The sequence below is a fragment of the Ambystoma mexicanum genome, chromosome 13 (assembly GCF_040938575.1).
Source record: "Ambystoma mexicanum isolate Mex_15411 chromosome 13, UKY_AmexF1_1, whole genome shotgun sequence".
In the NCBI taxonomy this organism is placed as follows: domain Eukaryota; kingdom Metazoa; phylum Chordata; class Amphibia; order Caudata; family Ambystomatidae; genus Ambystoma; species Ambystoma mexicanum.
The window spans coordinates 694543617-694556255 of record NC_090938.1 but is presented as its reverse complement, the minus strand read 5'-3'; the positions used below and the strand labels follow the sequence as shown (position 1 = coordinate 694556255).

The following is a 12639-nucleotide window of genomic DNA, read 5'->3' as shown; positions in this document are numbered from 1 at the left end:
CATTTCAAGCCATCCCATGATGAGCTGTGACCTTCACCAGCTGCAAACCGCCAATACCGTGAGCCCTGTGGCCATTGTGCAGTGCATCACCTTCCGAAGATCGTATCCTCCCGAAACATTGGTGACTCTTTCCGGACCTCCAGAGGCAAGATTCTCACCAGAGTGCTGGACTGAGAAAGTGAGACAAGTCGACCCATCTGTAATCGTTCTTCACTGGTGTTGAAAGGGGCGCCAAAATCAGAGCCATGAAGAATCCTTTGCCGGGAGCCTCGCCACTCGACTGCTCCTGCTGCGAGAACCATTCCAGTGTCCCTTCTTTCATCTGTCTGACCAAGAATCCGGTATCTTTTATGCTCTTTCTAGGGGAACCCTGTGCTCTGTTTTGCTTTATATTGTGGAGTCTTGCTTTCCTCCATACCTTTTAAAGGCATCTGTGTTTAATTTTTGCAGCACACAGCACCTTTATGTGCAGTGATGCTAGGAGTCCTTTGGGTTTTCCTTTTTATATTCTTTTAATTTCCTTAAAAACTACTGTTCTTAAGGATAGGGGGATACTTTTTATCCTTCCTAACTTTTACTTTTGAGAGATCAGCAGACACTACCTTATGTGGAGTGCTGAGGGGACACCTAGTATCCCCCTTTTCTCTGCTCCTGTAACATTTTAGTTACAGTAACAACCCTATAGTTATGGCTGGTGGCAGTGGGCGTGTTCTACAGACTAATGTGCGATTTTCCACCGCAGGCTGTAGTCACAGCTGCGGTTATGTGTAGGAGGGTCACCTATGTTCCAACATGGTGGCTCCTTTCTTTTTTGCCATTTCTTGTGTGTGTGTTCTTTGTTAGCCCTTCTTCTTCCATCCTAGGAGGGGGGAGGTCTTGATGAGTCTGGTCTTTGGCAGGAAACCTTTGTGTAGCCCGCCGAGTCTCCAGCGAGTCTGTGAGAGCAGGAAGCATGGGAGGATCCCGAAACTCTCCTATCCTTTGTCTGCTGATGTGCCTGAATGGAACCAGTTTCCACTGGGGTGGGGCTGGCTGTCCTGATTGGACAGCCACTCGCCCCTTCCTGTAAACTGTAGGGAGAGTTTGCAGAGGATGAACGGGAAATCTTGATAAAAGGTGAGATTCCTCAGGCATTGGGCAAGTCTACCACTGGGAAAGAAGATCCCAAGCAGAAGACTACCAGAGACACAAGCAGACGCTTGACCGCAAAGAGACCACTGCTGTCCTGACCCCGTTTTCAAATCCGACCTGCAGAACGAGCCATTCCCCGACGTGCTGTAACCTTTCAGGGCTGCAAATCGCCAATACCAGGGGACCTCCGGACCAATTGCAGGGCATCATCTTCCCATGAACGAATCTGCCCAGAACTTTGGTGAGCTCCAGTTGGACCTCCAGGGACAAGATCCCCCTCCTCTAAGTCCCCTCACCAGAGTGCATGACTGCAGAATCACGGTGGATAGACTGGGCAGTAACTGTTCACTTTGGAGCTTGTAAAAAGGTGCCAAAACTGCAGACCGATGTGGGAGTCCAAAGAATTTCATGCTGAGAATCCTTTTGCGCGTCTTCTGCTGCGACATCCCTTCCAGAGTCCCTCCTTTCGTCACCACGACCAGGGAACAGGAGACCGGGTCCACCGCTGCTACATAGGAGAGAATCCAGCTGCATCTTTTTCAATACTCCTAAGGTACTATGGGGCTCAAATTAGTACTTACCTCAAGCTAATTTGTCACTCATGTGTTACTGGAGTGCTGTATTCTGTGTTTGAGTGGTCACCCATACCAGTATGCCCAGGCCTAAAGCTTGTGCATCTATAGGGAGTCCTTTACGAGGTCCCTGATAACCTTTTTATTCAACTAAAGCATCCTACTTGAAAGTCATTGAAGTAACTTTATTCCGCTGCTACACATGACTTTGCACCACTCTTCAACTGACTCTAAAGAACTCTTAACTAGTTAGGGAAAGACTGCTAAAGTATTGCAATAATTGAAAAGTATTTTAAAGTGGTATAGTGCTATTATTGGTGCTGAATAACCGCTTTTCCTTACAGTCATTGTCTGAGTGACTTAAATAAGTGAACTGTGTTCATGACTGGTACATTCCACCACTATTACTCATCTGAAATGTATTGCTGAAGTTTTCTATTTATGTTGATTAGTCTAAATAGTATTTACATACCTGGAAAATAACGTTGCCTTGTGAATATAAAATAATTCTATATTATACTGTAGCTACAAGTGTGTGAGAGTTTCTTTGGGCCTATATATTTACTGAGTTCATTGTGCTTGCCTACAGCTCACATCCTCCTCCGAAGATGAGCCTGGCTGCTCTGCCATTCTACCAAACCTTTGGGTAGTACAGACTTATACTAAGCGTGGGGGCCTGTATACCAAGGGATAGTTTGATAGAGTCTCACCTGTTGGTATACTTTAGGAAAACTCCCCCAACACTCAGCCATTGTTACCAACAAAACATGTGTGGTTCAGGACTATACTACAAGTTTGAGCCCTGTGTCCCAAGTGTGAGTCTTCCTAAGCCCTACCTAAGGTGGACTTTTGTAAAACTCCCCAACAGAGATTCCCTGGGTTTGTTTTAAATATGGCTGGTCTGTGCCTCACCCCCCACCATGTGATCTAACCCAACAAGGAGCCCCCTTCTGCCCCCTGTAACCCTGAATGCTGGAAAGCCCAGTGATGGGGAGGAGACATTCCAGGGGATTCCTTAGCATAGGTTGAGGTCAGAGAACATGGCCCGAGCGGGCATTCCAGGTTACTGCGATGCCTACTTCCAGCTGCAGGGCCATGGACATTATTTAATGGAAAGGTTTTCAAATGTGGCAGGTGCAAGTGAAGATGAGGCGTCTTCATCATTTGAGAGCCAGTGGGGGAATATGGAGGACTCTGAGTTTATACTCTGTGTTACATTGCATATTGAACTTCTTGCTAAATGGCCTTGCAGACCTCCTAATTCCTTTTAAGTTTTACTTGGCACAATGGGTAAAATGTACTGCAGGAGATAATTTTCCTTCCAGTCATACCATACCATACATGCTTTTGTAGCTCTAATGGTGTTTACTAGCACAATGTCGGAAAGCTATGTTCCATTTATTCCACCAGGTGGCAGCATCAGTTCACATTGAATTCCTAAAACCTGAAAATGTCATGTATCTATTTAATTCTTAAACCTTACGTTTGGGACAATCTCATGGGATATTGACCTCTTAGAAGAGGGCACTCCCTTTGGGGACCTGCTAAAATATAGTGAAACAATGCTCCTCAATAAAGCAGAGTCTGAGGCCACAGTGCCTTCATCAAGCCAAGCCACCAGTCTTCTATACCTATCTTTTAGTGTCTGGAAGGTCAATCCTTTGAAATATCTGTCGGCGTCCCCCAAGACCTCCTTGGACCTCTGCTCTTCACCATCTATCTATACCTCTGCCCTAGAAAGACTTTGCTCATCCTTTGGCTTTCATGATCAACTTTTAGCTGATGTCAATATTTTTCTCCTTTTCTCTTTCACCCCAGCAATCTCTGAACGGATACAAATTATCTCACTTCAATTCATCACTGGATGGCTCTCCGCTGCGTTCTTCAAAAATGAGTCATCTTTCTCCCAGCTTCCCATGACATCCCTCCCCTTCCCACCTGATTTTCTAGTTCCCGTAGCCAAGATTTGCAAATAAGGTGACTTCTATGATAGCGATCTATGGCCGCAACACTTCATTATCACTGCTTGTGCGGCTCGGATTAACCGCCACAACGTTAAAAAAATGTGTCCTCCTTACCAACCCCTCCCTATACAAAAACTCTAATCTCCACTCTTGCGCTCAGCAAACTGGACTACTGCTAAAGTCTGCTCCTTGGCCTTCCTCTCTATTACTTCCTCCCTTTAGAGCAAGTCCTCAACTTTGCTACCTCTGCTCTCTGCACGGCTTCACAGACCTGCCACTGGACTGGTTGACCTCCTTCCTCTCTGACTGACCTTCCCAGGTTCCACTGGGCCCTTTCCTCTCCCCTTCACACTGTCCACCTGTGGTGGCCCTCAGCTCTAGCCTCTCGCTGTGGCTCTTTGACATCTGCCGTGCCCCTCTAGCCCATTTGATCTCTGCCTTCTCTACTCACTTCCAGTGTTATGCAGATGACACGCAGCTCTCCTTCAATCTTCCCTTCACTTCCTCCTCTTTTGCTCTTATTCCTGACTGTCAGACTGCTATTCAGGCATGGTGTGCTGCTATTGATCTCTGCCTTAATGCCAGTAAGACTGAGATCCTTCTCATTGGGACCCCTGCTCCTTCCTTCCCTCCTACTCTCTGGCCGCCCACCATGGGCCCCCTCCTGTCCCCCCTTTTGTGAGGCAAAAAGCCTTGGTGGCATTTTCAACTCCCCTCTCTCATTCTCGCCTCACATTGCAGACCTTGCCAAGAAGGCCCACTTTCAGCTGCACCTCCTTAGAGGCGTTCTCTTTTTCCTCACCTACCCCCAGAAACTCATTGTCTCCAAAGCGCTGGTCCTCTCTAGGCTGGGCTACTGCTACAGCCTCTCCCTCAATTTGCCTAAATCCTCCCCTCACCCCCTTCAACTAATCCAGAATAGGACTGCAAGACTTATCCTTGGCCTCAAGCCCATGGACCACATCTCCCCAGCCCTAAAGTCTCTCCACTGGCTCCCGGTTGTTGCGAGGATCAAGATCAAGACCCTCAGCATCATCCACAAGGATTTCTGGGGCCTGACCCAGCTTCCTCCAACTCGCTTTCCCCCAATACCTCTCTGCTTGAGCCCTTCGGTCTTCTAGCTCCAACTCTCTCCAGATCAGACTCTCTTCCAAGCAGAGAGTTGGGGGTAGATCTCTCTCTTCCGCAGGAGCCTCCCTCTGGAATGGCCTCCCTGCCCCTCATGTTTGAACCGGATCTCAAAACCGCTTCTCAAAACTCTTCCTTCTTTCTCCCCCTCCTCTGCTAATATCCCTCTCTGCCACATTTTGACTGGCTGCCTGGTTCCTTCTGAGTCGTACAGGGCACCAGGCCCTCTTCGCCCAGTCTACCCCAGCACTTTGTTCTCCTCTAACCCCCACCCCCAACCTACACTTGCCCTACCGGGCTCCCTCCCCCTGTACTAGCCTGGCAGGGCCTACACCCCTACTGATCCCGATCTAGCCCCGTCCTCGCACTTAGCATGTGGACCCTCGTTCCCTGCACTCTGCTTTCCCCTGGCACTTGTCCATCTGGCCTCCCTGAATTTGGGCTTGGTAAGGCGCACAGTGGCGCTCATAGAGGCTAGGTTTCAGTACATATCTCTGCTCTTCCCATACAGGTGAGACTTTCTGAATTCAGTGGGGTTGGTGAGGGCTAGGTTTACGTACATATCTCTGCGCTTCCCACGCAGGTGATGCTTTCTGAATTGTGTGGGGTTGGTGACGGCTAGGGTTAGGTACATTAGTCTGCGCTTCCCACGCAGGTGATGCTTTTCTGATTTCAGTGGGGTTGATGATGGCTAGGTTTACATACATATCTCTGCGCTTCCCACGCAGGTGATGCTTTCTGAATTCAGTGGGGTTGATGACGGCTAGGTTTACGTACATATCTCTGCGCTTCCCATGCAGGTGAGGCTTTCTCAATTCAGTGGGATTGATTAAGGCTAGGTTTAAGTACATATATCTCTTCTCTATTTGTGCAGGTGATCGTCTCTGAGCCAACTGTTGGGGGAGAGGTGCCGTTCTTTGAGACTTGGATGCAAACCTGCATGCCGGAGGAAGGGAAGATCCTGAACCCCGACCACCCCTGCTTCAGGCCTGACACCACTAAAGTGGAGTCTCTCGTCGCTCTGCTCAACAACTCTTCTGAGATGAAACTAGTGTACGTGTCAATAACTTCCATTGAGTACATTCCCATTCCTGATATTCTAGAAACAGTATCTCACCCCTTGCCCTCACACCGTTTCACATCTCCCATTCTTTGGCAACTTGTGCCAACACTCATTCAGCATGGTCCACAATCCAGTTAGAGACGTAATTAGTCTTATCCCACTCGGGATCCATTTCATAGGTATATAAACTCGGATGAGATGAGCAAATCCTCTTTGATTGTGGGGAGAGTCCAATGATTGAGTGAGTATAGGAAAGGACTCCTTACCCCCACAGTTGATCACTCTAGATTGGTTATGCAGATGGACGGCCACCTTACCATAGAGGAAGGGCTAAGGTTTGAATGCCCTTTGACCCTGGAGCATCTTGCACAGCATGTGACCCCTTGAATGTAAGGCTAAGGCTTGCAGGGCTGATTGATGGTTGATGGTTTCTCTTTTGCCAATGCCACAGAGGTTGTGATTATAAATGGGAAGGACATTTCCAGTGTCATTAATTAGTCAGCTTCACTAGTGACACATTTATAACAAAAAGAGAAGTTTCAAGTATCTGAGCGTAGTTTGAGTGGGCGAAGCAAGTCGCGGTCAGTGCTTTCGCATGGTTTCTAGATATATACTTTATGATCACTCCCCTTTTCCCCTCCCTCCTCCCCGCTTGTGGTCACGGAAGAGGAAGCAATGCTGGAAGTTGTTGAGAAATGCCCTCACTCAGCCTCCTTTTTTCACAGGCCGCATGCACAGGTTGAACCTCTGACTAGGCCTACTCGGTCTTCACACTTGTGAAGTGTGGAGGAGGCAGGCTCTCTTGTTTAGCACTGAGCTTTGAAAGCTTTGGTCTGTGTGAGCTGCAAGTGCATGACTAGGCTCCCTTTGGTTTACCGGAGCCATCCCACCTGCATTGTCTTCAGGTACCTTGTGCACTGCACAGTGCTTTGATTATCCTGGTGATATGGCCTGAGGCCTTCTTGGATTGGATCTGTTCCATATTTGGGGGGGGGGGTGTTTACTCTGAGGATACTGTTCACTTCCCAAGGTACTCCGCACGATTTGCATTTGTGACTGCATGAGCCACATTCAGAAGGCAGATACCAATGACAAGTTCTAGCACACAGCCCTACTTGCAGGTATTGCACAATACAATGTCTAAATCAAAGAAGGTTACACTAAACAGTTAATAGAAAAAACTAAATATACATTAAACAAGTACCGTAAAATATCACTTTTCTTTTACGGCTGAAGTCCCTGACAATGATGTTTGCTAGAATTCCAGATTGAACAGCAAAAACGGGGATTGAAATAAACAAAAATAGGGAAATGTTAACACAGGCTGTTAGGCTTCTCTTAGTTAATGCAGCATCCAAAGTAATGAAAATATCCAAGGATCTTTGGAATTGGGCCTTGTAGAAAACACTTGTTCCAATATAAGGACTTTTGTCGTTACTTTTAGAAACATGGTTTGATGCTTAGCTGTTTAACTCTGCAAAGTACTCCAGCAAAGGCTGCCAGCCAGTCCCTATTTTAAAGCAGTCATTTGTTTACCCTGAGAGCCTTATTTTTAGCTTGCACTATCTAATTGCGGCTGACACCAGACAGGTCTTCTGTAAAACATGCCAACGCACAGGTTAATTGCTTTGATGTGCTTCCAGGTTGCATTTCTGAGAACAAAGGTGATTGGCAGAAATGTAAAGGACAGATGTAATGGACTGCCCTTTTTCGGATGTATATTAAAATATAGATTTATTATATTTACACAGGAATCACTTTAAAATACTTATCACAATAAACCAAAACACTTAGGAGTACTTTAGAATACTTTTCAAAGGTGACTGCTAATTTTGTAGTTGTTAGCAGTTACATTTGTTACAGATTCAGTAATGACAGTTCTATTGTATTATCGCTAATAACGCGCAATCGCAAATCTTAGCCGAAATATGGTAAAGACATTTACTATGCATGCACATATAAGATAGTGACTTTTGGGAAGGAAAATTGTTGTTAGTGTAGCACTAGCAATTCTGAAGGTTACATAGGCAGTTTCTTTACACAGTGAGTCTTTTAAGGTCCAACACGCAACCCTAGCTAAAGGGAGTTTGGAGTAGGCTCAAAGTCTTAAGGGACTGAGAATAACACAGAAGGCGTTCCGCTTAAGTGAATGTGACGTACCAAGCAATGTGGTCAGCAAGAGGGAAGCCATGACGCAAAACTCCAAAGTGAAATGCTGCATTTCGGGAGATGGAGAACAATTTGATATCATAACTAAAGTGAGAGAAGGAAAACATTTAAATCCTGCATACTAAATGGAGGACAAACCCATAGCATATTCAAAGTAAGCCTTGAGAACCAATAAGGCATAGAGCGTATCTCACTTAACAAATTCTGACAACCACTCCGGTTTTAAAACTTAATTTTAATCCCTTTCTGCTACTCAGCGGCATGATCCACAAGAAGCAACCTTTCATTGTACTTAGAGCAAAGTACCGTACAGGCGTTCAGCTGATAATGCACAGCCTTTCTTGCAGTACATGTCCTTTCATTCAAAGTTCCGAAAATAGATATTCCAACTTTCCTACACTCTCCGGGCCGTAGGTACTGTCTGAGACCTACCACTGCTGAAGTATCTTCCTACCTGCATTGTAACCGCTAGCCTTAGTGCCTGAACTGCTTTGTCCACCAAGACTGCAATCTCAGCTACATAGGTAGTTGCACCAATCCCTAACATCAGGTTCCTTTTTGTTCACTTGAGGGCTTTTTCTAAGGTGTAAATTCAGATCTTGAATACAGACACCATTCTCAAAGTTATGTAGTACTGGCAACTGAAGCACTCTTTCTCTGTAGGGACACCTGTGTGTACAGCAGGTTGTGCCCAGCTGGAATCTAACAAAGGCTGGTATAAACCAGTGGGAGCCACACAGCAAGCTGTGCAAAGTGAACCTCACAAGGATACTGATGCCAGGGGCACCCTGATCTCACAAAGGTGCACATATGTATACTCCTTGCTCCTAAGGTTTCAGATCTCGACTCATCTGGGGGTTGGGGGAGAAATCTGGGTAAACTGGAAATTCAATGTTCTCATGGCATTGTGCCAGAATTCCAGGCTGGAACATTGACTCAGATGCACCCCTTTCCTCTTTTCCCTTGGGAATTTAGAGAATGTGCTCCAAAAGAGGGGGGAAATAGTAAACAACACGTTGTAGCTATTCTTTAGTATTGATCTGAGATATACTTTGGGTGAAGATCTAAACTCGCATCTGTTGGTATATAAAAATCCCTGGAATCACAGACTTCAATTTGACCTTAGGAGGGGCCCAACCTCACACGTAATTGAGCATCACATGTTCAATTCAGACTCTCTTGAGCTTTTTTCTAAAATAATACTCTTCACTGCTTCCATCACATTTTTCTGTGTTCCTCTCCCTCGCCACATACATATGCTTATTGTTTTTGAGTGCTGGTTTTAAATAGTCTTTTTTTCTATTATTTTCCTTTACCCACAGTCAGATGAAGTGGCATGAAGCCTGTCTGAGCATATCTGCTGCCATCCTAGAGATCCTCAATGCCTGGGAGAACGGGGTCCTGACCATCGATTCCATTCAGGTATGAGCGCAACCCTGCCAAGCGTCCTGGCCATTGGCTTATTCAGTTGGAAGGCTAGTCCTATTCAGAAATATTACGTTAAATTATTTCATAACAAAACAAATTGAGCCATGCAGTGGTGTCCACTGACAATAGGTAAAGCTGCAGCACCTTTTGAAGAAGTGTTTTTAGCAAAGATTTTTAAGCCACAAAACATGGACATACATTTTACATTCCAAAAGCGTTTCACTTATGTTCTAATATGAAGACTGATAAACAGCTGGCTTGGGCATCTTTGGGGAATGTATTTAGATACGCAAGAGCACCTACTCCTATTCCTTGATGAATCTGGGGCCATTTCAATGTTTAATACATAAATGTTAATCTACGACAGTAGTTATCCACAAGCACGTTATTAAGAAAGATTTCTCTTTGTATCTTACCTCCATTGACTTCATTGCCCCACCTCACCAAAACATATCTGTTGTGTTAGGACTATAGCTGATTTTGGGATGAGTGGGGTCTTTTTAAGCCTCACACCTGCTCTACTCACTGCATTTGGGGTGAACTGGGTAGTCCTTAAGGTACCCAGAGCAGGGAGAACCTGCACATTTATTTTTCACCTTTCTTTTTTCATTGCAACACAAACCATGTTAACTGGATTGCTCCATGAACGCGTTCTTTGCCATTTTGTTTTTCTTAAGTGGCATTATGGTTAATTTTGTGCATTGTACAGAAAAGGCTGGTGGCAGTGAACCGATTTTTACTTTCTCTGGTGCGCTACCATGCACGTTTGTTTATTTTTTTACCACAATGTCTTTTTGAGTACCATAATCTCAAAATCGCTGCTCCCTGTGATACAACTACTCCAGCTTCACCATAGACGGCAACTCTATAAAGGTAGCTAAGGAAGTGAAAACCCTCGGCATGTACCTCGATTCCACCCTCTCCTTCCATAAACAGGTCAGCTCCATGGCCTCCACCACAGCCTACACTTGCAAGCTTATACGCTCTGCCAAACCCTTCCTCTCTACTCAAAGCTGCATTACTCTAGCGAGAGCCCTCATACTTTCAAAACTGGACTAACAGGTTACCAATCAAATCCTACAAAACAATGCTCTCAGAGCAACGCTTAGCATCCCTAAAAGAGAACACATCTCTAATATTAGGACAACTCATAACTGACTCACCACCTCAGACAAAATCCTGCTTAAGGTAGCCTCCCTAACCCACAAATGCCTTAACAATGCAGCCCCCCGCTACCTAGCTGACAGAATAACCAGATACACGTCCAACAGACACACCAGAAATAGCAATGCTAACCTACTTGCTGTTCCCAGATTCACGCTAACGAAAATGGGCGGTAATAGCTTCCAGGTGAAAGCAGCCCAACACTGGAACACACTACCACTCTCCGTTAGAGCACCACAAACCTACCACCAATTTAGGCGTAACTACATCCAGTGGCTAAAGAACAAAGACCAATTACCGACACCTTTGTAACTACTGAAAATGTTTTTTCAATTTGTAACTCTTTCGTAATTGCACTTCACTGTCTCCTTGTAACTGCATCTCCCCACTGCATCCTTTGTATAAAAATGTAAATAATGTACAGCACTGCAACTAAGTTGAGAATATACTTGTAATGCTTGCGCCCTCATACCTTCTGGTCCGGTGCGCCATATAAGTAAATAAACAAACAAACAAACAAGCTTTGTTCTTTGTGCCATTTTGCTTTTTGGCTGCCTTCCTACCCTCTCAGATCAGAAATTGCAATTCATGGACATGTTATTTTGTGGGAGACCAGCACAGGACACTCAGTCTGGAGAGAAGCAGACATGTACATCATTGATAGAACCCACCCTCTCACCTCTGACATGCTCAATGAAGAATTAAAAAACACTGTGCATGACTCCAGGTATCGTTCCAATACTGTATGGAATATATGAGAGATGTTACGCATTCAAGACAGCCATACCGAATGTACCCTTGAACTGAAGTGGTACCAGGAGATCTGCAGACACCGCTGAATATCGAAGAGCGGTAAAGGAAATATGGCATGTGTAAAGTGATGTCATCAGGAGAAGACACAATGACGCATAGAAGCGATATGCAAATACTTAAAGAATAAAGATGTAACTGAAGAAACGAGAGTAAATGTATATACCAGTGTGAAGAAGATAAGAAACCAGATGTGTAGTAAATGTGTATACGCAGAAACGCAAGGTAGATGAGCCACATAGAAGCTTGCTGCAGTAGAAAATATAACCCCAGTAAAGCTGCCATGTTGAAAAGCTGGACGTCGGCTCTGAATAAAAGTAAGCGAAAGGCTCGAAGGACAGAGATCAGGGCTGCAGAGCTGATATTTACTGGAAATATAAATGTGTGATTGAACAAAGAATAGCTGTTGGCCAGAGATCAAAGATGCCACAGAAAGAAGTAACTACAGAGTACAAAGGGTGTGAACAAGGATAAGCAATGTACGCAGGACATATTTCCCTTAGATTAAGTAAATGAAAGAACATTTGCGAATGCCAAGTATTAGACAATTAAAGATGCAGATAGCATATGTAGGATGGAGCAACCAAGTCTCCAGGGGCCGAAGAGAGTCATGACACCCAGGATAATTGAATTAAATGGCACTAAATAGAAAGACAATATGGACAAAGTAATGGTATCCTCACACGTGGTGTAAAACCAGAATGCAAGGCCTATTCATAAGCCCCAGATGAAGATCGCGATGTACCTTAACTCCCCTTAAGGTTCCACAGAAGAGAACATCGAGCAAGGTCAAGTGCAAAGGAGAAACCTTGGCTGATGAGATGGTAGACTAATTGGGCAAGTGGGCAGTTGTCGGACATTGTTCTCTGCACCTGGGTTTCGTTTTGCTCATGTGCTGCTAACAAGCCGAATATCCAAGGTTGGGAGATAAGGCCAACCAAACATGAGGGCCTATGCAATGGTGAACATACATTGTTGCAGGGGCCAATCTGCTTCTGTTATGCTGCTATAATCTGTATTATACGTTGTTAGCGGGAGGTTGAAGGCATGCCTGCCGGATGAGAGGCAGCCAATCATGTTACTAACACTTTATAAGTAGATATGTTCCCCTAACCAATCCCTGCGTCCAAGAGGTTTTATTATTTGCCATATAGGATGACGTCATAACTGACGTACATCAAGGTTTAAAGCCTTTGTGTAATCAAAATGT

The 12639-nt window shown here is 45.1% G+C and overlaps 1 protein-coding gene across 5 annotated transcripts in view; it reads left to right on the top strand.

The window, feature by feature from the left end:
* MED24 (mediator complex subunit 24) overlaps positions 1-12639 on the top strand; it is a 598903-nt gene that overhangs the window by 386209 nt on the left and 200055 nt on the right. For all 5 annotated transcript variants that reach the window (XM_069634774.1, XM_069634779.1, XM_069634777.1 and 2 more), the window contains 2 exons: positions 5670-5848; positions 9350-9449. In XM_069634774.1, the coding sequence (XP_069490875.1) occupies positions 5670-5848; positions 9350-9449 (279 nt within the window). The remainder of the gene's footprint in view (positions 1-5669; positions 5849-9349; positions 9450-12639) is intronic.